Source organism: Callithrix jacchus, chromosome 9, assembly GCF_049354715.1.
Source record: "Callithrix jacchus isolate 240 chromosome 9, calJac240_pri, whole genome shotgun sequence".
In the NCBI taxonomy this organism is placed as follows: domain Eukaryota; kingdom Metazoa; phylum Chordata; class Mammalia; order Primates; family Cebidae; genus Callithrix; species Callithrix jacchus.
Window position 1 is genome coordinate 98,164,034 of NC_133510.1, and position 24,334 is coordinate 98,188,367.

At 41.4% G+C, this 24,334-nt stretch overlaps 2 protein-coding genes across 12 annotated transcripts in view; both read right to left on the reverse strand.

Moving 5' to 3' along the window:
• Positions 1–8,816, reverse strand: part of NR2C1 (nuclear receptor subfamily 2 group C member 1) — a 53,922-nt gene extending 45,106 nt beyond the window's left edge. For 4 of the 11 annotated variants that reach the window (XR_013522031.1, XM_078337086.1, XM_078337089.1 and 1 more), the window contains exons 1-2: positions 8,593–8,816; positions 3,603–3,675 (exon numbers count right to left, since the gene is read on the reverse strand). Coding sequence is in view for 7 of the 11 variants with exons in the window: in XM_078337086.1 (XP_078193212.1) it covers positions 3,603–3,656 (54 nt within the window). In the remaining 4 variants the exon portion in view is untranslated. Of the gene's footprint in view, positions 1–3,169; positions 3,234–3,602; positions 3,676–7,895; positions 8,265–8,578 lie in introns of those variants that run through there. The other 7 variants (XR_013522030.1, XM_035257318.3, XM_078337085.1 and 4 more) reach the window with 4 other exon arrangements.
• An 8,092-nt stretch (positions 8,817–16,908) lies between these two features.
• Positions 16,909–24,334, reverse strand: part of FGD6 (FYVE, RhoGEF and PH domain containing 6) — a 150,696-nt gene continuing 143,270 nt past the window's right edge. The window contains exons 19-21 of the mRNA XM_002752868.6: positions 21,935–22,063; positions 20,663–20,811; positions 16,909–17,987 (exon numbers count right to left, since the gene is read on the reverse strand). Coding sequence (XP_002752914.4) covers positions 17,951–17,987; positions 20,663–20,811; positions 21,935–22,063 — 315 coding nt within the window. The 3' untranslated portion in view covers positions 16,909–17,950. The remainder of the gene's footprint in view (positions 17,988–20,662; positions 20,812–21,934; positions 22,064–24,334) is intronic.

Below are 24,334 nucleotides of genomic sequence, written 5' to 3' on the forward strand. Positions count from 1 at the left end.
CACCTGCGGTCAGGAGTTTGAGATCAGCCTTGGCCGGGCATGGTGACATCCCGTCTCGATTAACATACAATAGTTAGTGGGACATGGTGGTGGGCACCTGTAGTCTCAGCTACTCGGGAGACTGAGGCACAAGAATCACTTGAACCCAGAAGGTAGAAGTTGCAGTAATCCGAGATCATGGCACTGCACTCCAGCCTGGACAACACAGTGAGATTCTGTCTCAAAAAGAAAGAAAAAAAAATTTGCTGGGTATGGTGGCGCACGCCTGTAATCCCAGCTACTGCCGGAGGCTGAGGCAAGGGAATTGCTTGAACCACAGAGGTGAAGGTTGCAGGGAGCCGAGATTGAGCCACTACACTCTAGTCTGGGCAACAGAGCAAGACTTGGTCTCAAAAAAGAAAGAAAGAAAAGAAGAGTCAAGGATGATTATAAAATTTCGGCTTGAGCAATTGGGAAGACAGAACTGCCATCTGCCAAGATGGAGCAGTCTGGGGAGGAGCAAGTTCAAGAACATAGAGAACTATTTCAGCATTGAGTTTCTGTTATTCAGCAAATATATTCCAGAGTAAACTTCATTAGGTCAATTAAATTCCTTGATTCAATTTTGAAATGACAAAGTTGGTTTCTAATTTTTCACAATTCCAAACCTGTTTCTTCTGTACCAAAGTTTTTCTATTTTTATTTTCCTGAAATTATTTCAATATTCTTTTCTATGCAAAATTTAAAACGAAGCTCTGATTCACTAATCAGTTTCTTCCTAAAGCAAATTGTATTGAATAAAAGACTAATAGTTCATGCTGTCTCAGAGAAGAGCACTTGGCGCATCCATGGTCTAACTGTTCCTGGGTTGAAACACTCTGCTTAAATGAGTAAAAAGACATTTACTGCAGCATGATAATTATAATAATTGAATATTTAAGCAATCCAAAGAGCTTTCAATAGGGAAGAGCAGTAGATTATGAAAACAGTTCTTGGGTTTTAGGACCCCTTTACATTCTAAAATATTACTGAGGGTTCTGAAGAGTTTTTTTTTTTTTTGAGACAGAGTTTCACACTTGTTGCTGAGGCTGGAGTGCAATGGTGCGATCTCAGCTCACTGCAACCTCTACCTCCCAGGTTCAAGCAATTCTCCTGTCTCAGCCTCCTGAGTAGCTAGGATTACAGGCGCCTGCCACCACATCCAGCTAATTATTTGTATTTTTAGTAGATGGAGTTTTCTGCATGTGAGCTATATCTATTGATATTTAACATATTAGAAATTCAAAGAGAATTTTAAAAAATACTTGATTCATTTAAAATTAACAATCCATTAAATGTTAACATAATTTTTATTTATTTAATTTTCACAGGCGCGCAGTAAGTATATATCATCTTTGGGGTATATGAGATGTTTTGATACAGGCAGGTAATACGTAATAATCACATGGAAAATATGGTATCCGTCTCCTCAAGCATTTATCCTGTATGTTAAAATAATCCAGTTATACTCTCTTGGTTATTTTTAAATGTACAATTAAATTATTATTGGCTGGGCTCGGTGGCTCATACCTGTAATCCCAGCACTTTGGAAGGGCAAGGCAGGGGGATCATAAGGTCAGGAGTTCGAGACCAGCCTGGCCAACATGGTAAAACCCCATCTCTACTAAAAAATACAAAAAATTAGCCGGGTGTGGTGGCAGGCACCTGTAATACCAGCTACTCGGGAGGCTGAGGCAGTAGAATCGCTTCAACCTGGGATGAGATTGCAGCGAGCAGAGACTGTGCCACTGCCTTCCAGCCTGGGCGACAGAGCGAGACTCCAACTAAAAAAAAAAAAAAAAAAAAAATCCAAGCATGCACCAGTAAAAAAATGAAAAAAGTTTTAAAATAATTTTTAATTAAAAAAATATATATATATGGAATATGGTCACTCGGTTGTGCTATCAAATACTAGGTTTTATTCATTCATCCTATTTTTTTTGTACTCATTATAACCTATTTCTTAATGACTAATAAGTTTATTTTCCAAACAAAAATGTTAAGAGTGGCATTGTTTTATATTTCTGCAAATTGCTTGACTGTCTGGTTTAACAGAATTTAGAATCTCACATCTGTTTCTTCATTTAATCTGTTGAACTACGTTGTTTTGATTATAATGAGGCTGGGCACAGTATCTTTAATGCAGGCACTTTGGAAGGTCAAGGTGGGTGGATTGCTTGAGCCCAGGAGTTCCAGACGAGCTTGGGCAACATGGCAAAACCCCATCACTATGAAATATAAACATTAGTCAGGCACGTGACCACAAAAAATTAGTCGGAAATATATTTCTTCCCTGTATATACATATACATACATTCATATATGCATATATGGTGAAGAAAATTCAGCTTCATATTTATTGGTTGAAAAGGGGAAGGATATTTTAATACTCTTTTCAAACTGTCGAAGTTGTTCTTCAATACTACAACTACTCAACAAGTGGCAGCTTTTCAAAGGTTTGCTGCAAGGTAGAGTCACAAACTGTATTAAAATCTGTTGGTCTATCCTGCAATTTAAATGGATCCTTCACTCAAACTACGCAACAAGTGGCAGATTTTCAAAGGTTAGCTGCAAGTTAGAGTCACAAACTATATTAAAATCTGTTGGTCTATCCTGCAATTTAAATGGATCCTTCACTCATGTATGGTTTTCTAACATTATACATTGGTCATCTGGAAAACAATAATTCAGTGATGATATACACCTTATAAATGTTGACAAATTTCATCATATAGTATCATCACATGCCATACAGTCTGTAGAAAATTCCATGTAGTCTGGGGATGGTGGCTCACTCCTGTAATCCCAGCACTTTGGGAGGCTGAAGTGGGCAGATCACCTGAGGTCGGGAGTTCAAGACCAGCCTGATCAACATGGAGAAACCCCATATCTACTAAAAATACAAAAATTAGGAAATTACATGCCTGTAATTTCCGCTACTTGGGAGGCCGAGGCAGGAGAATCACCTGGTCCTGGAAGGTGAAGGTTGCAGTGAGCTGAGATTGCGCCACTGCACTCCAGCGTGGAAAACAAGAGTGAAACTTCGTCTCAAATAAAAAAAAAGAGGAAAGAAAATTCCAGTGTATACTTGGGAGAGAACAACACTGAAAAGGCAAATAACATTTTAGTATTATTATGAAAATGGTCTTTACCTGGCTGATTCTCTGAAAGGGTGCCCAGACGATATTTTGAGAACTTCCAGATTACATGGTATCTCTATTAATAGGACATAACCATTTAAAAAAAATGAAGATGTCTGTATTGACACTGAACTCCTACTGAACCCACCAAAACTGGCCTCAGGTTGTACCCTCCAAAAGCATTCCTACTCACTCCACAACCCTGTAACTTCCTTCCTTCCTTCCAGTTGTTTTGCTTCTGTGCTCCCACAGCACCAGATACAATGACCTGTCACAGCAGTTACTACATTCTACTATGAATTGTCTGATTATTCAACTACCTCTCAGTAGCTTGAAAAGCTATCTTAAGTTAGGGAGTATCTTCTATTTCTGGAACTGGCATATGCAACTAGTATGAATTATAAAAGTTTGGTGTGTCAGTGGATAAACTGCAAACTAGACATACCTCTCCCATCTGTTGTTCAATTATCTGATGTGCAATTTCTTCTATGGTTGCCATGATCGACTGCCAAAATGTCCTGTCAAAAATAAAAAAGATGCTTTTTTATAATTATACTCATCAAAACACCTTTATTAAATAATTTACAAACAAAATGATATGATATTTAAGAATTTGCTTCAAAATAATCTAGTTAGGATGGGAGGGTTGGCATTTTCTGAAGTTTCCCAAAGTGCTACAATTACAGGCATGAGCCACCATGCCCAGGCCTCCATGTGTCTTTTTTTGTTTTTTTTCAGACAGAGTCTCACTCTGTCGCACAGGCTGGAGCGCAGTGGCGTGATCTCGGCTCACCACAACCTCTGCCTCCCAGGTTCAAGCGATTCTCCTGCCTCTGCCTCCCTAGTAGCTGTGACTACAGGCACACGCCACCACACCCGGCTAATTTTTCTTGTATTTTTATTTTAGTAGAGACGGGGTTTCACCGTGTTAGCCAGGATGGTCTCGATCTCCTGACCTTGTGATCGGCCCACCTCAGCCTCCCAAAGTGCTGTGATTACAGGCGTGAGCCACTGCGCCCAGCCCCATGTGTCTTTATATGGCACTCTGAGTGCCTGTGTCATACTCTCTTCATAGAAGAACATCAGTTATTTTGGATTAGGGTACACTCTAATGATCTAATTTTAACTCAATTATCTCTTTTAGGGCCTTATCTCCAACTATAATCAATTCTAACGTACTGGTGGTTAGTATATCAACATAGGAATTTGGGATTCACATGATTTTGTGGGAGAACACAATTCAGCCCATAATACTCAGGCATAAACCCAGTAAGAAACATGCAAGATCTAGGTAAGCAAAGAAAACTTTAAAATGCCGCCTAAAGACAAGAAAATCTACACTTGGGCTGGCCCCGGTGGTTCACATCTGTATTCCCAGCACTATGGGAGGCCAAGGTGGGCTGATCACTTGAGATCAGTTCGAAATCAGCCTGGCTAACATTGTGAAACCTCATCTCTACTAAAAATAGAAAACTAGCTGCGCATGGTGGCCAATGCTCATAATCCCAGCTACTCAGGAGGCTGAGGTAGAAGAATCCCTTGAACTTGGACGGCGGTGGTTGCAGTGAGCCAAGATCACACCACTGCACTCCAGTCTGAGTGACAGAATGAGACTCTGTCTCAAAAAAAGAAAAAAGAAAAGAAAAACTACACTTTAAAGGACACATAAGAAAGAAAATGGTTCCAATAACTACCTCTGAGGAAAGAAAATGCAAGTTTACGAACAGGAATGGGAGGGAGATTTATTTTTCATTGAGTAAGTGTTTGGTCCTTTTAAATTTTACTTAAATACAGATACTACCACAAAAATTAAATAAAAAATAAAAAATCTTTTCCAAAAATCCTAAAATCCACACCAGTGTATTGACACACTAGACTCAAAGAAGCCACCGCATAATGAAAACTTGAGTAGAGGCCGGGCGTGGTGGCTCACGCCTATAGCCTATAATCCCAGCACTTTGGGAGGCCGAGGTGGGTGGATCACAAGGTCAAGAGATCGAGACCATCCTGGTCAACAAGGTGAAACACCATCTCTACTAAAAATACAAAAATTAGCTGGGCGTGGTGGCGCACGCCTGTAGTCCCAGCTACTCAGGAGGCTGAGGCAGGAGAATTGCCTGAACCCAGGAGGCGGAGGTTGCGGTGAGCCAAGATCGTGCCATTGCACTTCAGTCTGGGTAACAACAGTGAAACTCTGTCTCAAAAAAAAAAAAAGAAAACTTGAGTAGATAAACTATTGGTATATCTGAATGAAATCCAGGGAATCACTAGATCAATATATAGTCATGTACTGCATGATGTTTTAGTCAATAAATGAGACTGCATATACAGTAGTGGTACACAAGACTACACCCACAATACTGTATTTTTACTGTACCTCTTCTATGTTTAGATTTTTTACTTACACAAATATCACTCTGTTAAAACTGCCTACAGAATTCAGTAACATGCTGTGTGGGTTTGTAAATTAGGAGCAACAGGCTACACTATATAGCATAGGTGTATGGTAGGCTATACCATCCAGTTTTGCATGCTCTATGTTTGTATGTGATGAAATCACTTAAGGATTCATTTCTCAGAACACATCCCCATCACACATGACTATACATGTTCCAAAGATAAGGCAACATATACATTCTGATTTTTTTTTTTTGAGATGGAGTTTCGCTCGTTGCCCAGGCTGGAATGCAATGGCGTGATCTCGGCTCACTGTAACCTCCACCTCCCAGGTTCAAGCAATTCTCCTGCCTCAGCCTCCAGAATAGCTGGGATTATAGGCATGCACCATCATGCGTACCTAATTTTTGTATTTTTAGTAAAGAAAGGGTTTTACCATATTGACCAGGCTGGTCTTGAACTCTTGACCTCAAGTGATCTACTCACCTTGGCCTCCCAAAGTGCCAGGATTACAGGCATGAGCCACCACACCCAGCCAACACACACATTCATTATAGACTGCTGGTAGAAGGTTAGATTGTTTTAACCTTCCTAGAAGAGTAACTTGCCAATGTGTACCAAGAGCCTTAAAAATGGTCATACTCATTGGCTCAATAATCAATTTTCTTCCATTCAGCAATTACTTTTGAGTGCTTACTATGGGCTAGGCATTCACAAAATAACTTACAGAACTGAATCACATCCTTATTCTCCAGCTTTAGACCATCAATGCTACTTTAACGGCAAAGGCACAAAGTTTTAACCCCTTCCCTTGGTATTCATTCAGTATTTATTATGTATTCACAAGGTGTCTGGCATTGTGAACACAAGGGAGAGTTCTTTTCTAATCCTACTTCCCCCTATTCTCATCTAATATCCCACCACTTCCAAGAGGGGGCCTAGGTTCAGGTCAAACTCTGATGTTCTTTATTCCCCAACATATTCCTATTTTCTCCCTCGTTTAAATTCATCTAACTTTTTTTTTTTTTTTGAGACAGTCTGGCTCTGTTGCCCAGGCTAGAGTGAGAGAGGCGACATCTCAGCTGCAACCTCTGCCTCCCTGGTTCAAGTTATTCTCCTCCCTTGGCCTCCCAAGTAGCTGTGATTAAAGAAGCCAGTCATCACACCCAGCTAATTTTTGTATTTTTACTAGAGATGGGGTTTCACCATCTTGGCCAGGCTGGTCTGGAACTCCTGACCTTGTGATCCACCTGCCTTGGCCTCCCAAAGTGCTGGAATTACAGACATGAGCCACCTGACCTTTAAGATTTGGTTTAAGCCGGGAGCTCAGGCCTATAATCCCAACACTTTGGGAGGCTGAGGCACATGGATCACCTGAGGTCAGGAGTTCTCAAGACCAGCATGGCCAACATGGTGAAACCCCATCTCTACAAAAAATACAAAGAATTAGCCAGGCGTGGTGGTTGTTGTCTGTAATCCCAGCTCGGGAGGCTGAGGCAGGAGCATCGCTTCAACCCGGGAGGCAGAGGTTGCGGTGAGCCGAGATCGCACCATTGTACTCCAGCCTGGGCAACAAGAATGAAACGCCATCCCCCCCCAAAAAAAAAAAATTGGTTCAAATAGTTTTTTAACCCAGTCTTTCTAGAAGGGTTCAGCATTTATTGTGTAGACTAAGGTTGTTAACTAGGATTCAGAAACAGATTCTGTTATCTCCCTAATATTGTATGTAAAATTTTATCTAAAGGTGCATTTTTCTAGAGACAGTTCGTAAAGACTTTAAGAGGACGCAAATGGTCTTGTAACTGAAAAAAGGGAATGAATTTTATCTATACTATTATTTATTGAAAGTTTTAGTTCCCCAAAGAGCAGGGATTATACAGTGTGTGGCAGACACACAGAATTCAGGAATGTTTGCTCCCTGAAAATCCTTCCTTAGAATGCCTGTAAATTCCAGCTACTCAACAGGCTGAGGTAGGAGGACAGCTTGAGGCCAGAGATTAGTCTGGACAACAAAATGGGACCACCACCATTTCTATAAAACAAAAAACCCTTCCTAGAAGAAACTAACATACCCCTTGAAAAACAAAGACTAGCAACATTTCATGTGACCCACTTTCAATGACGGAAATACACATCACTTTTTCCGATTTACGAACTGGACTTTGGCAAAGTTTAAAAACAATCATCGAGTATCATCAACCACACAGCAGATATGGTTCAAAAAAACCTCAAAATTTAAGGTCTATTTAGAACTTCTAGAGGTATAAAAACCTTAAAGGCGTTAATTTTAGATCTTTTGCTTTTCCTTTCCTGTTACTTGTTTAAAGGCTGACCTACTTACTGAAGATTATGAGACAACTTGGCAACATTCATACTGCACAAAAATGGTATCTGCACGAGTTGGAGGAAGAATTTCTTAACAAAAGAGCTATCGGAAGCTTGGACGTGCTCAGTGCAGTGAGGACACTGGGCCGTTCCGTTTTTTATAAGATCCAGGTCTGCAGGCAGCGACGACCCTGGCCCGATTTGTCATGAGAGAAAAGTGAAAGTGGAGGGCGTCATTCTGTCGGTCCCATGTAGGCACGAGAGTTAGGGACGGGATGCAGGCTGGGGCTTGCGGCCCCCAGCCGAGGGTCGGCCTCTCCCTGATCCCACCAGCGCCCGCGTTCGCCAGGCGCCTTCTAGGCCTGGGCGCTGCGCGCGGCTCCCCGGGGCGGGGAAAACTGCGGCGCCGCGGAAGCTTTCCCCGCAGGTTAAAGGTCAGAGGAGGCTGGTGCTCCGAGCCCTCGCCGTCCGGTCCCGCGTCCCGCCGCCCGCGCCTCTCCCGTGGCCCCAGATGCATCCGGCGCCACAGCTCCGCGCTCCCAGCCCAACTCGATCACGCCAAAGCGGCACTTCTAGACCGAACAGCCCCGCCAGCTGGAGTGCGGAGGCCGCGGGATGGGCTGGGACTGCGTCCGTTGGCAGTTGGGGTAAAGGGCACCCCCCCATACCCACCCCCGGCGCGGTCGCCTGTGTCCCCACCTAGGGTTTCTTACCGGCGCCTCTGCGCCGCGCTGTCTTCTGCGTCGGGCGCCGACGCGACAGTCGCGCGGCTGCCACTGCTGGATGGGGGGGCGCTCTGTCCAGGAAGAGAATTTGGAGGAAGCTGATGGGAGCAGAGGGGAATCGAGAATCACGGGGGAAGGGAGCTTTCTGGGTTTGTGTACTGGGGGAGGTCAGAGTTCGTGACCCCTCTCTCGGCTCGGCGGTGCGCGATCCCGCCTGCGCCTGCGCATTAGCAACGTGGCGAAGCGGCGAGAGGAGGTCGTGACGTTCCCAGGGTGGGGTGAAGGGATCAGAGGGCCGCACCGCGGCTCTGTGAGTCCACTGCCCCCTTTTGGCTTGGAGGCAGAGTGCCCCGCCAGAGCTGCGCGTTACCCGCGAGATATTTTTTGAAGCCACCTGCAAAGGTTTAAGCTGATATGCCAAAGGTGGGCATTAGGGAAATTTTTGAGTCAATGTTTCAGATTTGTGTAATAAATAACCCTCTGGGTCTTAGGCATATCTCTTTCTAATTTCTGGAAAACTGGGCTCTGGGTAGATTCCAATCACATTTAAACTTTATAATGACAAGCTGAGGCCGACTCATGCATCTGGTAAGGCAAAGTTTCACTTACAAACTATTGTGAGTAAAGAGATGTAATGGCTAAACGGGGCAACAATATAATCACTAGACAATGGGCACGGTAGCTCACGCCTGTAATCCCAACAAGTTGGGAGGCAGAGGTGGACGGACCACTTGAGCCCAGGAGTTCGAGTCCAGCCTGGCCAATATGGCGAAACACCGTCTCTACAAAACAATTAGCAGGCCCTGATAGCGCGTGCCTGTTATCCCAATTACTTGGAGGCTGAGGGGGAAGGATCACCTGAGTCCAAGAGGTCAAGACTGCAGTGAGCCAGGTTCACACCACTGCACTCCAGCCTGGGTGACAGAATGAGTTTCTTTCTGTATATACATGTATATATCTATGTATCTCTCTCTCTCTCTCTCTCTCTCTATATATATATATATATATATATAATCACTAGACAATGGGCACGGTATATATATATGTGTGTGTGTGTGTGTGTGTGTATGTGTGTGTATGTATGTGTTCCTCAATGGCTGGTTTTTGTCTGTTTTGCAAAGGGTGTATTACCAAACACATAGGACAATGCCTGCTAGTTGGATTTATGAAACGAGAGCTGGGCAGGGTGGCTGCTGGGAGGCCAAGGCAGGATCACTCGGGGCCAGCAGTTGGAGACCAGCTTGGGCAAGATAACAAAACCCTGCTTCTACAAATTTTTTTTAATTGTGAAAGGAAGAAACATTAGTGGAACATCACTTTCTGATGGCGACTACCCGTAGCAGCAAGGTATGACAGGAGTAACTACCCTGTGTGCAGAGTATTCTGTGCTTTAGATTTTGAAGCATTCCTGAAATTTCTATTATTATTTTTTAATATTTATTTTCCTTTGTTTTACCATGAAATTTGTTTTATCTTGCTTAGCTCGGCACTGTAGGAAAGCAACCACAGACTCAGGGCAGAAATCAAAGGAAGGAAAAATAAATGTTTGCTGGGAATGAGAACATCTCATTCCCAGTAACTGTTTCTCTCTGGCACTAGGCAGATGGACAAGGATCAAGGCATGAAATTCCCTAATAAGTAAAACTATGCTTATCCCTCATTAAAAATTGACCTCTGCTGAGCATAGTGGCTCCTGCCCCCAGAGCTTTGGGAGGCCAAGGCAGGAGGCTTGCTTGATGCCAGAGGTTTGAGACCCACCTGGGCAACATAGTGAGACTTCATCTCTTTAAAACAAATAAAAATAAAAAGCTAGCCAGGCATGGTGCTGTAGGACTGTAGTCCTAGTTACTGAGGAGGCCGAGATGGGAGGATTGCTTGAGCCCAGGAGTCTGGTCCAGTGTTCGCACCATTGCATTCCATCCTGGGCAAGAGTGAGACTCTGTTTTTTTTTTTTTTTTTTTTTTTAAATCACCTCTACCTTTTAGCATTATTTGTTGTATGTTTGGTTTAGTTTTAAGGGAGACCCCCTGCCAATACCCATAAGCTGGTCCCAAAGGTGAAAATCATGAAAGTGTAGTCACGTCAGGGACATGTCCTGAGAAACGAGTCCTCAGGCAATTTCATTAAGTACACTCATCATAGAGCATACTTACCCAAGCCTAGATGGTCTAGCCTAGACACACCTAGGCTGCATGTTGTAGTCTATTGCTCTTAGGTCACAACCCGAGGACAAACCTGTATACAGCATGTTACTGTACTGAATACTGGGCACAGTTGTAACACAATGGTAGGTATTTGTGTATCAGATATATCAACATAAAAAAGTACAGTAAATCCTTTAGGAAAATAAACATAAAAAGTACAGTAAAAACGGGATTATAATCTTATGCAACCATTGTTGTATATGTCGTCTGTCCTTGACTGAAATATTGTTGTGCAGGGCATGACTACACCATAGGCCCAATGGAAACAGGCAATCTGAGACCTCTTCTCTATTCTTGGTGCAGAATAGGTATGCCTGTAGTGATGCTTGTGGTCACCCCTTGTCACCCAGTTAATTCACTTAAGTCACAATAAGTTGATTTGTTAAAACTTGAAAGTAAAAGCCATTTGAGGAAAATCATTTGTAGGCAAAGAAGTTTTTCCATTAATTATGCTTTGGGAAAAGAGGTAAATGAAATTCATCTTTATTTCTGAGATGGAGTCTCACTCTGTTGCCCAGGCTGGAGTGAAGTGGTGTGATCTTGGCTCACTGCAACCTCTGCCTCCTGGGTTCAAGTGATCCTTGTGCCTCAGCCTCCCATAGCTGGGATTACAGGCCTGCACCACAATGTTTGGCTGAGGTTTTTGTATTTTTAGTGGAGGTGGGGTTTCACCATGTTAGCCAGGCTGGTCTCGAACTCCTGACCTCAAGTGATCCACCTGCCTTGGCCTCCCAAAAGTCTGGGATTACAGGTGTGAGCCACCAGGCCTGGCCAAAGTTCATCTTCAAACGTATGATGCTGACCAGGCTCCATAGCTCATGCCTGTAATCTCAGCACTTTGAAGGCTGGCGGGTCACTTAAGGTCAGGAGTTCAAGAGCAGCCTGTCCAACATGGTGAAACTCTGTGTCTACTAAAAATACAAAAATTAGTCGGGCATGGTGACACATGGCTGTAATCCCAGCTACGCGGGAGGCTGAGGCACGAGAATCACTTGAACCTGGGAGGTGGAGGTTGCAGTGAGCCAAGATCACGCCACTGCACTCCAGCCTGGGTGACAGAGCAAGACTCAATCTCAAAAAGTATTAAGAGCTGGGCAGCACGGTGGCTCATGCCTGTAATCCCAGCAGTTTGGAAAGCCAAGGTGGGCAGATCGTGAGGTCAAAAGATAGAGACCATCCTGGCCAATATGGTGAAACCTCGTCTCTACTAAAAATACAAAAATTAGCTGGGTGTGTAGGCGCACACCTGTAGTCCCAGCTAAAAACAGGGAGGCGGAAATTGCAGTGAGCTGAGATTGCACCACTGCACTCTAGCCTGTTGACAGAGCAAGACTCCATCTGAAAATAATAAAAATAAATAAGTAAATGTATGTGTGACTCTAAAGAAAGGTATGGTTTAAAAGACACATCACAGCTGGGCATGGCGGCTCATGCCTGTGATCCCAGCGCTTGGGAGGAGGGCAGATCACCTGAGGTCAGGAGTTTGAGACCAGTCTGGCCAACATGGTGAAACCCTATCTCTACTAAAAATACAGAAAAGTAGCCAGGCATGGTGGTGTGCACCTGTTATTCTAGCTTCTCAGGAGGCTGAGGCAGGAGAATTGCTTGAACCCAGGAGGCAAAGGTTACAGTGAGCCGATAACCCGCCACTGCATTCCAGCCTGGCAACAGAGTGAGACTGTCTTGGGGGCAGAGGGGAGGGGAACAGTCACACCAGCCGAAGATATTATAGTAAATTTATTTTGTATAAATATAATACATATGAACATTATTTACAATGCTAATTTTTATTTATAAAGTATATATGGACAATAAGATACAAACTTATCACTTTAAGTACAAAGTATTTCTAGAAATACATAATAAGTCATTTAGAAAAAAACAATGGTATTTCAAGATTGGTTCTTATATGCTATGACCAACTCATATGAAAGACCAAGTTGCTCTTCATCCCTTCCCCCAACCACAAACGAAAAGGAATTTGATATTTAGGCTTTAAAAAAATTTCCTTCTACCTTTATCTTTCAAAAAAAATCCTCCTCAAAACAATGATCTCTTGTAAGGGAAAATGTCATAGGTAAGATTTTCCTTTAGAAGATGAAAGTGGCATAAGCCCCAGAATGATATGTATATTAGAAGCACTTAAAAAAAAAATCAGAAGGGACTCATAGGAAGGAATTTTATTCAGCAAATACTGGGTGTCCACTGCTTGCAAGGCACTCTGCCAGATGCCTGGGGAAATCTTGAATAAGTTGTCTTTAGGGACAGAAGGTCCCACACAAAAGCTGATGAACTACAGGCTGTGTGGGAGCTATAGGAAGGAGACAGGATCTAGTCTGGAGGAACAGGGGAGAGAAAGACTGTGGGGCAGTTATCACAGGGAAGTCTTAGATAAACACAGATTCGAATGGGGTGAATGAAGAAAAAAGGAAACTGTGTCAACAGAGAAAGGCTGGGTCAGAGTTAGCTGGAGTGTATGACAACTGAGGAAGTGTTCATGCCAAGCCACTGGGAAAGCCACTAAAGCATGCAGAAGTGGGGATGAAACTAGATTAGAGCTATGTTGTTCGAAGACTGCTCTGGCAGTGTTTAAAATGGGACCACACAAAGGCATTGGAATTAGATGTTATTGCCAACACAGGAACAAGCAACAAGAACCCGAAACAGGGCCTACCTAATAACAGCAGGGCAATGAGGATGGAAAGGATACAAGAGTAATTGCAGTCTTGTTGAGAGTTAGAGGCAGATTCTGGAGCCTCAAATGGTATCTTTCTCTTACAGAAGAATATAAACAGGTTTGAATGGGAAGAAAGTTGAGTTTTATTCTTGTAAAGTCTGAGATGTTTGAGGACTCCTATAGACAGCCAATAGGTAATTGCAAATGTGGCTTTGCAGGACAGTGGAGACAGTAGGCCTAAGATCTAGGTTACAACGTGGATATTTTGGGACTGTGTTGGAGTTGTTGATGACAAGAATCCTGCTCTTTCTTCTATTCAATTGCACAAATATTCTCTCCTGAAAGACCCAGGAAGCCAGGCCTGGTGGTGCATGCCCCTGTAGTCCCAGCTACTCCAGAGGCTTAGGTGGGAGGACTGATTGCTTGAGTCCAAGCATCTGAGTCCAGCCTGGGCAACATAATGAGACCCGGTCTCTTAAAAACGAAAAAGACCTAGGGCAGTATTATGGAAGAAAGTGATATATTAAGTACAGTATCTGCCTTCAAGGAATGTGCAGTACAATAAGAAAACAGAATATATATCTCTGGAAATCCCATTAACTACATTTGACTAAAATGGAATTCAAACTTTTCAAAAGCTGAACACAATGGAAGCACACTCCAAAACATACCAACATATGCTGTGATAAAACATTTACATTGTAACTAAATTACCAAATAGGAGACTTTCCTCACATCTAGATATATTCTATGAACCAAATATAAAATATGCATTTGGCTGACTACTATACTTTAAAACTGTCGCCTTCTCTTTGTTGTGTCATTACAGCGTTCATGTAAATCAAGGATTGGTCTGATGATCTCATTTTAAGAAATGCTACTAAACCAAAGAATCAAGCATCTTGGGAAACCAAAAGACAATGGGGGATGCTGGGTACATTACAGAAAAGGGGAAAAGAGATTGGAAAGAGGTTCAGAACGTGGATGACAGCAGAGATAACTGCTCTCATTTCTTAGGACTCTCGTGGGTCCTGTACATTTATAGCTGCCACAGATAAAGGTGGACTACGAGTTGGGGACACTCACTAAGAATGCCAGCCTTCCCCTGGGTCAGCCTGGCGTCTCATCTGCGTTATGTTTAGCATCGTGTTAAACTTAGCTTTATAAATGCCCTCTCTCCTCCTTATGAATTTAAAGGAGACACCTGAAAAAGGGTTTGCTGGAAGCACAGGCACACACATGTGTATAATAAATACAGTATTTTAGGGGGGATATATATATATATATATATATATATACACATATACTAATAACACTTTTCTCCCCATTTAGAGATTGCACCCAGTATCATTTTTACCTCTAAATAATAGCTATCAAAAGATATTTTTATAGTTTTTTTTTACAATAAATTGTATATAATTAGCTTCTTAGTTGACACTGAATGAGCCACGTTACATAAATAACAATTGATCAGCTTTAGTAAGTTATGAAGGACTGATAAAAGGGCAGGGGAATGTAATACCCATCCACATTTAAAACATCTTTTTGGGAGAATAACTGGATAGCTTCTACAAAGACTAAACATTCTTCTAAACCCTCCATGGGGATAAGCCAATTGCTAATACAGTCACATGCATTTTACATGTAATTAAAGGGACTGTTAGTTTGTGCCAGGTTTCGTCCCTCTCAAACTTTTTTATTTGAGATGGAGTCTCACTCTGTCACCAGGTTGGAGTGCAGTGACGTGATCTCAGCTTACTGTAACCTCCACCTCCTGGGTTCAAGTGATTCTCCTGCCTCCGCCTCCTGAGTAGCTAGGACTACAGTCATGAGCCACCACACCCAGCTGATTTTTGTATTTTTAGTAGAGACGGGGTTTCACCATGTTGGCCAGGATGGTCTTGATCTCTCGACCTCATGATCTGCCTGCCTCAGCCTCCCAAAGTGCCGGGATTACAGGTGTGAGCCACTGCGTGCAGCCCCTCTCTCACTCTCTTTAGACTCAGAAATGGTTCATGATTGAGCCAGATCTTGCAAGACAGAATAGCCTGGCTGACATTTTTTAGATTCTAAGGCTTGAGCCAAAACCTTGTAGTCAGAAGGCTGAGAGCTCAAGAGGAGGGAAAGAAAACCCAAATAACTTGTCTTGCTAAATGCCAGACTACAGCAGAAGGAAATACTTTATAAGGTATAACTTTGGCCTCCAAAAAGAATATATTTAAAAACTGCAAGGATTTTAACATGGAAGCCTTATTTATTTGATTTTTTTTTTTTTTTTTGAGATAGTTTCACTCTTGTTGCCCAGGCTGGAGTGCAATGGTGCAATCTCGGCTCACCGCAACCTCCGCCTCCTGGGTTCAAACAATTCTCCTGCCTCAGCCTCCTGAGTAGCAGGGACTACAGGCATGTGCCACCATGCCCAGCTAATTTTTGTATTTTTAGTAGAGATGGGGTTTCACCATGTTGACCAGGATGGTCTTGATCTCTTGACCTCATGATCCACCCACCTTGACCCCCCAAAGTGCTGGGATTATAGGTGTGAGCCACTGTGCTCGGCCTTTATGTGATCTTTATATAAATTAAGTGAGCTACAAAGAAATTTTAGTGTACCTGCTATGACAGAAAGACTGAGGACATGGCATGTTAGGATTGTGTAGGAGGTTGCAACACATTTAAAATGACTCCATGGCAAAAAAAAAAAATAGCCACAAAAAACTACAGCAGCCAACTCTAGATCTAGTAGGGACTCTGGTGCTGTACCAAACACCATTCAAAAGGCCCCATAAAGGCACTCAGTAATCCTGGTGGCTGCTGTTAAGGATCACATTGAATTAGGAAATCCTTTATTTAGAAGCAGAAAGGAAAACTCTATACACTTTAAAGAATATTATTTGAATAGCCTTGCTGTTTAATTATTTTCCTTTCCTTTTCTTTTTTTTTCTGAGATGGAGTCTCACTCTACCAACCAGGCTGAAGTGCAGTAGCACCATCTCAGCTCACTGCAACCTTCGCCTCCTGGGTTCAAGCAATTCTACTGCCTCAGCCTCCCGAGTAGCTGGGACTACAGGCATGTGCCACCATGTCCAACTAATTTTTGTATTTTTAGTAGAGATGGGGCTTCACCATGTTGGCCAGGCTGGTCTCGAACTCCTGACCTCAGGTGATCACTGGCCTCAGCCTCCCAAAATGCTGAGCATGAGCCACCACTCATGGCCATTAAGATAATTTGTAGTTTAAAATTAGTTAACAAATTGTATATTGTGAACCTCAGGAATGGCTGTATCACAATGTTATTTCATTTTCTTCTGCTCATCAACAGTTTTATGTACAAGGTAGTTCATATGTTAAACAGTAAGTGCACCAGAATTATGAATCTAAATCTTTCCTAAGGAGGTATGCTGACAGCTGCTTAAAGAGAAAGGATTTTTAATTACGAGGGAAGATATCACAAAGTGATAGAAAAAGACCTTTTGAAAATGAATACTATAGAATTTCAGTTATTACTGGCTTAGAATGGTGCTTTTCTGATATAGTAATTCCAGTTCCATTTGTAAAGCACAATATTTTTAGAAATGTACCATTACTTTTAGATGCAAATACTACCAATGACTTGGGCTTAGAACTCTTATAATAGCAGGGATATTATGTAACATAATGCTATATTTTGCTATTTTAAAAAATGATACATTTATGTTTGTTTTGAAATGGTAGATTTTTTAAAAAGACTGGACTTAAAAGCCAAGAGTTGTTTATTTGTGCTATTCTGCAAATAAAATCATCTTCATTCTGACTCACAGTTTTAAAAAATTCAGATTCTATCCCCTTGCTATAATTCTTTGATGATGTAATATTAACTCTTGACAAAGAGGTACCTAACAATAGAAATACTTTAGGTAATTTGCTGAAATTTCAGTTCATAGTTACTGAGGTAGAAGCTGGCCATATTTTTCCATTAAAAAGTACAAAAATTCACCCAAGTTTATTGATTCAAAGACATGCAGTTTTTTCATCAGCAGTTTTATAATAAACACAATTCCTAAACCAAGCACTTTGTGGACATTTGCTCCTTGCTATTTGTTTTTTCCTTACAAAGACTTTCCACCAGTAAAAATGTGAAAATGTAAGGCAAGAAAACTGTGGACTATGTCACAAACAGTTAATACAGTATACAGTATTAAGATAGTTTTTCTGGTCTCTAAAGAAATGGTACTTTAGAATTCAGTGTGTCTCAGAAATAATTCTGACCATTAAGTAAACATCAAAATTTTAATAAATAACATACACACACAAAAAAACACTTTTTAAAAATTACTTATACCTCACAAAACAATTTCTTTAACTGATGAAGAGTTTGGTTGGCTTTATCTTGGCAGTGTTCATTTTTACACAATTTTCAAATTGCATTTACTCCAATCTGATGAAATTCCACCTCTTTGGAATCACAGAAGAGATGAAACCAATACTGCTACAATACTGTGCCTTCCTGAAATGCTTCTATCCACCTATTAATAAGAGAAATCTGTTAGATTTATAAAACCTGATCATCTGACATGTGAATAGCATATAGATGACAGCTGGGCCTGTGGACTTCATTACCATAACAACATAGATAAGATCCTTCCCTGTAGCAAATTGGTTTTCTGCATACATGGGATGACCCTTATTTGGTAATTTGGTCCAAAATTTAGCCTGGAAAGTGTGTCCCTCATTTCTGATAGGCATAAGGAAAGGACCATTTCATGTGTAAACATTCTATGAAGTCTTGATGCTACCAATTAATTTATTTTGGAAGTTGACATGTCAGTGAAGGCTTTATTACAACTTCTTTTTCATCTGGAATCTGACTCAGTGCTTTTAGGAAAACTAGCTCCCTGTCTCCTCCTACCTTAACTTTACAACCAGTTTCCTTGTGTATCCCCTAGTCTAGACCTGTTTCAATATTTGCAATTTAAAAAAAGGGCATCTAGTGTTGATCGAACGTTTGCATGCTTTTCGGTTGGGTGCGATGGCTCATGCCTGTAATCCCAGCACTTTTGGAGGCCAAGGTGGGCGGATCACCCAAGGACAGGAGTTTGAGACCAGGCTGGCCAATATAGTGAAACCCTATCTCTACTAAAATACAAAAATTAGCTGGGTGTGGTGGTGTGTGTCTGTAATCCCAGCTACTCAGGAGGCTGAGGTAGGAAAATCACTTGAACCTGGGAGGCGGACGTTGCAGTGAACTGAGATCACGCCACTGCACTCAGCCTGGGTGACAAAGTGAGACTCCGTCTAAAAAAAAAAATTTTAAAAAAGAGCTTCTCAAAGTTTCACAGAAGTCTTTCCAAAATTCTTTAGTCTTTTATTTGAGAATATACACAGCTGCAATTATTCAGAAGATAACTTGGGAGTAGTCTTTTTCCTCCCAATTAATGTAATCGCTTCTGAACTTTTTTCTTTCTTAAGAAAATATCATTTCTTACAGTAATATTTTATGTAGGCTGGGCATGGTGGCTTGCACTTGTAATCCCAGCACTTTGGGAGGCCGAGATGGGTGGACTGCTTGAGCCCAGGAGTTTGAGACCAGCCTAAGCAACATGGCGAGACCCTGTCTCTATTACAAAAAAAATTATGTACAGAAGAGAATCCAGAGAACTATGAACACTTGAAATCACTCAGTTTAATTAGTAAAAGCAACCTATAACAGATTCAGTTCAAATATTAAGAACTTTTCAAAAATTTAATATTGAACATAAATAGCAAATAAGTTTATACTGCCATAGCAAGGCTTTTAAAAAGCCCCCAAATTTTCCACTAAAATTAATACATTTTAATATTCTGTCATGTATTTAAAAAAGCAACTCATATAACATTAATAAAGTGAAACTTATAGCATGGGTCAATTCTAAATTACAAGTGAGCTGACTTCCTTTCCCCAACTACATTTAATTCTGTTTTGGTGGCATTTCTATCTTGTCAACTCAATGATATGAGCAAAAGATGACATATATTGAAAAGCAGTATCCTTCCTTCATCCCTTCCTTCCTCCCTACCGTCCTTATTCCCTTCCTTCCTGCCTTCCCCCCCGCCCAAAAAACAAAAAAACAAAAAAAAAAAGAAAAGCAGTAATTTTTTTCAGTTTGATGAATACAGATGAAAACTATAAGGAAGGTGGTATCTGACAGAATCTTAGAGCAATCACTATTTTGTCTAATTTTTGTAGAAAAGATAGTTAAGTGACATAATTTAAAAATCTTCTTCAGCAGCCAAAAGAAAATATTTGGAAGAATAGCTATATACTGTTGCATATCCTAAAATAGACTGAAAAAAGAGTCCTGTAGAGTGTTTGTAACATTGTACCCGGTTGGTATTCAGGGATGTGTGTCATTCTGGTACATTAATCTTACAAGCCTTAAGAAACTAAAAGCCTTGCTGACTCAAAGCTTTCTTTTTTATTTTCATGCACTTCTAAGCTTGTGGTGAACACATGAACACCTCTTCCTGAAAACAAAAATGTGTTATTTTGTGAGGCCAAGTAAAAATCAAATCAAAGGGAGATGAACTGAACTATTTTGTTCAAAAGATACCTGATTTCACAGAGATATGCGTCTCTATGTTAAGCAAACTGGTAACACCTAAGGAAAGATTCTTGCTCAAATTCTGAAGAGACTGTTTCAAAACAGCCTTTGCCATCTAAACTGATACCCATTTCCTTCTACTCAGATACTGGGAACAGCATGGGAGTCGCTTAATGCATTTGACCTTTTCCCCAAAGAAGTTAGCGAGCAGCTGTTTAAACTCCTGCTGTTCCGTGGCTGAATAGCTGCGTTGCCAAAGCCCTGGAATGTTTCAAGGGAAGATTCTCACCCTCACAGAAGGAGAGGTCAGATGCTTTAGCCTTCCTTCCTTTGAGCAGAGCAGCATCATGCTGCTTCCTCTGAGGTCATGTGTGGACAAAATACTTTGCATAGGACTACCTATTTTCTTTTCCCCTCTGCCTCCTGAAAATATTCCGGATACCCTTGCCTTGTCTCCAAAACAATTCTGAAGAGTTTGAATAATATGTTAAATCTTTCCAATTAGAATCTCTAATTTAAATTTTGAGTTGTCCCCATGACTTAAAGTAGGGCATTTTACAAGCAACCATTAAAAAACTGCAATCTCACGAATAAAAGAAAAATATGGCTAGATTACTTACCTCTGAGCTGAATGTGCGTCCTCTGCTTTGAATACATAAAATAACATGTTTTTGTGCAGTAACTGAAAGACTTTAGCCTCTGAATTCTCATCTTTAACTTGAATGACAGTGAATCCTAATAAAGGCTGACTCTCCAAAGCGGCCACGTCCTAATTTAAAAACACATAAATGGAGAAAGGTTTTCAGATTAAGACAAAAATTCCGATTTGAAGACTCTTGATCTACGACAGCTCTAATTTAATTTCGATTTTTCACATATAAAGCAATGATAATTCTAACAGCTTATTCATTTTTCATTTATTCAACCATATTCATCCAGCCACTCCCTCCCTAGGTACCCTAATATGCCCTGTGGCACACAATTTTTGGCATCTTCACATCTACTGAATTTCACAATATCCTCACTAAACCAAGGAAGGCAAAGCAATAGAAATTACTTTCATTTATGGATGCAGAAAACAGCTCAGAAAGGTAAGCTATTTACCTGGATCCCACTGAAGAAAAGTATGGACCCTAGAGCACTGGTTTTCATAGGCATGTGGAACATAAGGTGATCAGATAGGAGAAAAGGACAAAATTAGAGTAAACTGCTAGAAATTGTTTATAGTCCCAAAAGCCTGTCTTATCTATGCTGCTGTCAGATCACTACAATCTGAGGATGACAGTAAAGGGAGTATAAAAGAGCTTAGCAGAAACACAGTTCTGCCTTTTTTTTTTTTTGAGACAATCTCACTCTGCCATCCAGGCTGGAATGCAATGGTGCAATCTCGGCTCACTGCAGATTCTGCCTCCTGTGTTCAAGCAATTCTCCTGCTTCAGCCTCCCACGTAGCTGGGATTACAGGCACCAACCACCATGGCCAGCTAAATTTTTATATTTTTAGTAGAGACGGAGTTTCATCATATTGGCCAGACTGGTCTTGAACTCCTGACCTTAGGTGATCCACCCCTCTCAGCCTCCCAAAGTGCTGGGATTACAGGTGTGAGGCACTGTGCCTGGCCACAGCTCTGCCTTCAATAAAGTAATTAGTAGTTCACACAACACACACTAAAAGTTGCATTTTAATAAAATTCCTAGCACATTTGAGAAAGTGCTCTCCAGGTACAAAACAAGAACACTGTTCACATTAAAAATAACAGCCACAACACCTCCCCCATCCAAAAGCAAATCAAAAAATCATATATGAAACAAATGGATTTTTAAAATATTGTAACGACTTTTAGTTGACATTACAAAACCCTAAATTACTCATCTTTAGATTTCAGAACTTACCTCACTTGCAGCATACGTATATAGTACTTTATTTTTTATGACAAACCAAAAGTGTTTCCAGGGTTTTTTATTGCCCTTTGATCTGTACAAGTAGCCACTCATAGAAGAATCCTCTGTGTTTGCTGATACCTAGATAAGAAAGTACCATACAAAGTTTAATGGTTTTCAGACAAATTAAAACAGCAAAACCATTTGCAATCAATAGGTGCTGAAAGCAATAACTGTAATGATAGAATGTTTCAGAATGAAATATATTTCCAAAGTGCTACTACCCAAATTGAACTTTGCTATTAACATGAGCAAAAAAAGAGAGAGAGAGACCAATCATTTTAGAGGCAATTATAGAATTTTGCTTGGTTTAACTGTGCCTGCATGTGTTTGGGTATGTTTCCTTTTTCTTCTTTTTTTTTCCGCCCTCTCAACCCAGCTTTTCCTGACTCTGGGAAGAACCGGGAAGAGGTCTTTCTTTGTGGGATCATTTGTGTTTTCTAGGTTGGCAGGTGAAGAAAAATATTTCTAAAAGACTAAAATGCTTTTCTAAAAGCTGGATTTGGGGACTGTATATTTTTTATTGCTCTTATTTAGGGGCATTAAGGAAAATTATTTGACCCTTTAATTCTGTTCCTAAAACACATTTTTTGACTTCTAAAAACCATACAAACACAATAATAAACAGAAAATTCTACCATTAAGGGAGCTCATTTTAAGAATCAATCTTCGCTTCCCAAATTATGGTCAGGAAGAAGAGAGGCTTATTTTTACTTCCTAAAATGTTGAAAATAATTTCATCACTATGCAAAAAGACAGTAAACTTTTATTGATTGTTTGCTTAAAGACAGAGTCTCACTCTGTCACCCAGGCTGGAGTGCCCTGGCATGATCTTGGCTCACTGCAACGTCTGCCTCCTGGGTTCAAGTGACTCATGCCCCAGCCTCCTGAGTAGCTGGGATTATGGGCGTGCACCACCATGCCCAGCTAATCTTTGTATTTTCGGTAGAGATGGGGTTTCCCCATGCTGGCCAGGGTGCTGTTGATTTGCCTGCCTTGGCCTCCCAAAGTGCTGGGATTATAAGCGTGAGCTTCAAGTATGGTCATTCAAAGTTGTGTTTTTAAAAATGTTGGAAGACACTTTGGGAGTCCAAGGCGGGTAGATCACAAGGTCAGGAGATGGAGACCATCCTGCCTAACATAGTGAAACCCCATCTCTACTAAAAATATTAAGAACTAGCTGGGTGTGGTGTCACATACCTGTAGTCCCAGCTACAGAAGCAGAAAATTGCTTGAACCCAGGAGGTGGAGGTTGCAGTGAGCCAAGATTGTGCCACTGCACTCCAGCCTGGGCGACCGAGCGAGACACCCTCTCAAAAAAAAAAATGTAGGAAAAGTTTAGAATCTACCTTAGTAATGGTATGGCAGGCACATGCTGAAGGCAGCTTCCCATGACCCTTGTCGAAGAGAGTCATACTGTCATACAATCTCCTCCCCTTGAGTGTGGACAGAACCTATGACTTACTTCTAACTGAGAATTTGATGAAGGTGATATGATGTTACTCCTATGATCATGCTACATTATATATGACCCTGTCTTGTTAGGAAACACTCTAGAAACTTTCTCCCTTGCTGGCTTTGAACAATTAAGCAGCAATGTTGAGAGGCCACACAGCAAGGAACTGAGGACCTCCAGCCAAAAGCTAGTAAGAAGCCAGGGCCCCAGTCTTGCAAGTGCAAGGAAATGAATTCTGTCAACGATCTGGATGAGTTTGGAAGCAGACGCCTTCCCCAGTTGAGCCTCTAGATGAGAACTCAGTACTTGCCAAAATTTTGCTTACAGCCCTGCAGAGTCCCAGCTAAGCCATGCCTGGACTCCTGAGATAATAAATGTATGTTGTTTTGGCCAGGCGCGGTGGCTCAAGCCTGTAATCCCAGCAGTTTGGGAGGCCAAGTCAGGTGGATCACGAGGTCAAGAGATCCAGACCATCCTGGTCAACATGGTGAAACCCCGTCTCTACTAAAAATACAAAAAATTAGCCAGGCACGGTGGCACGTGCCTATAATCCCAGCTACTCAGGAGGCTGAGGCAGGAGAATTGCCTGAACCCAGGAGGTGGAGGTTGCGGTGAGCCGAGATCATGCCATTGCACTCCAGCCTGGGTAACAAGAGTGAAACTCGGTCTCAAAAAAAAAAAAAAGTATGTTGTTTTAAGCTGCTAAGTTTGTGGTAATTTATTATGCAACAGTGGAAAACTAACACAGGTGGGCTCTGTGAATTTTAAAAGTATATCTTTAATCACATATTAATTGATGAATTATATTAATTTCTTATAAATTGCATGAAGCCCGGGCGTGACGGCTCATGCCTGTAATCCAAGCACTTTGGAGGCCAAGGCGGGTGGATCACCTG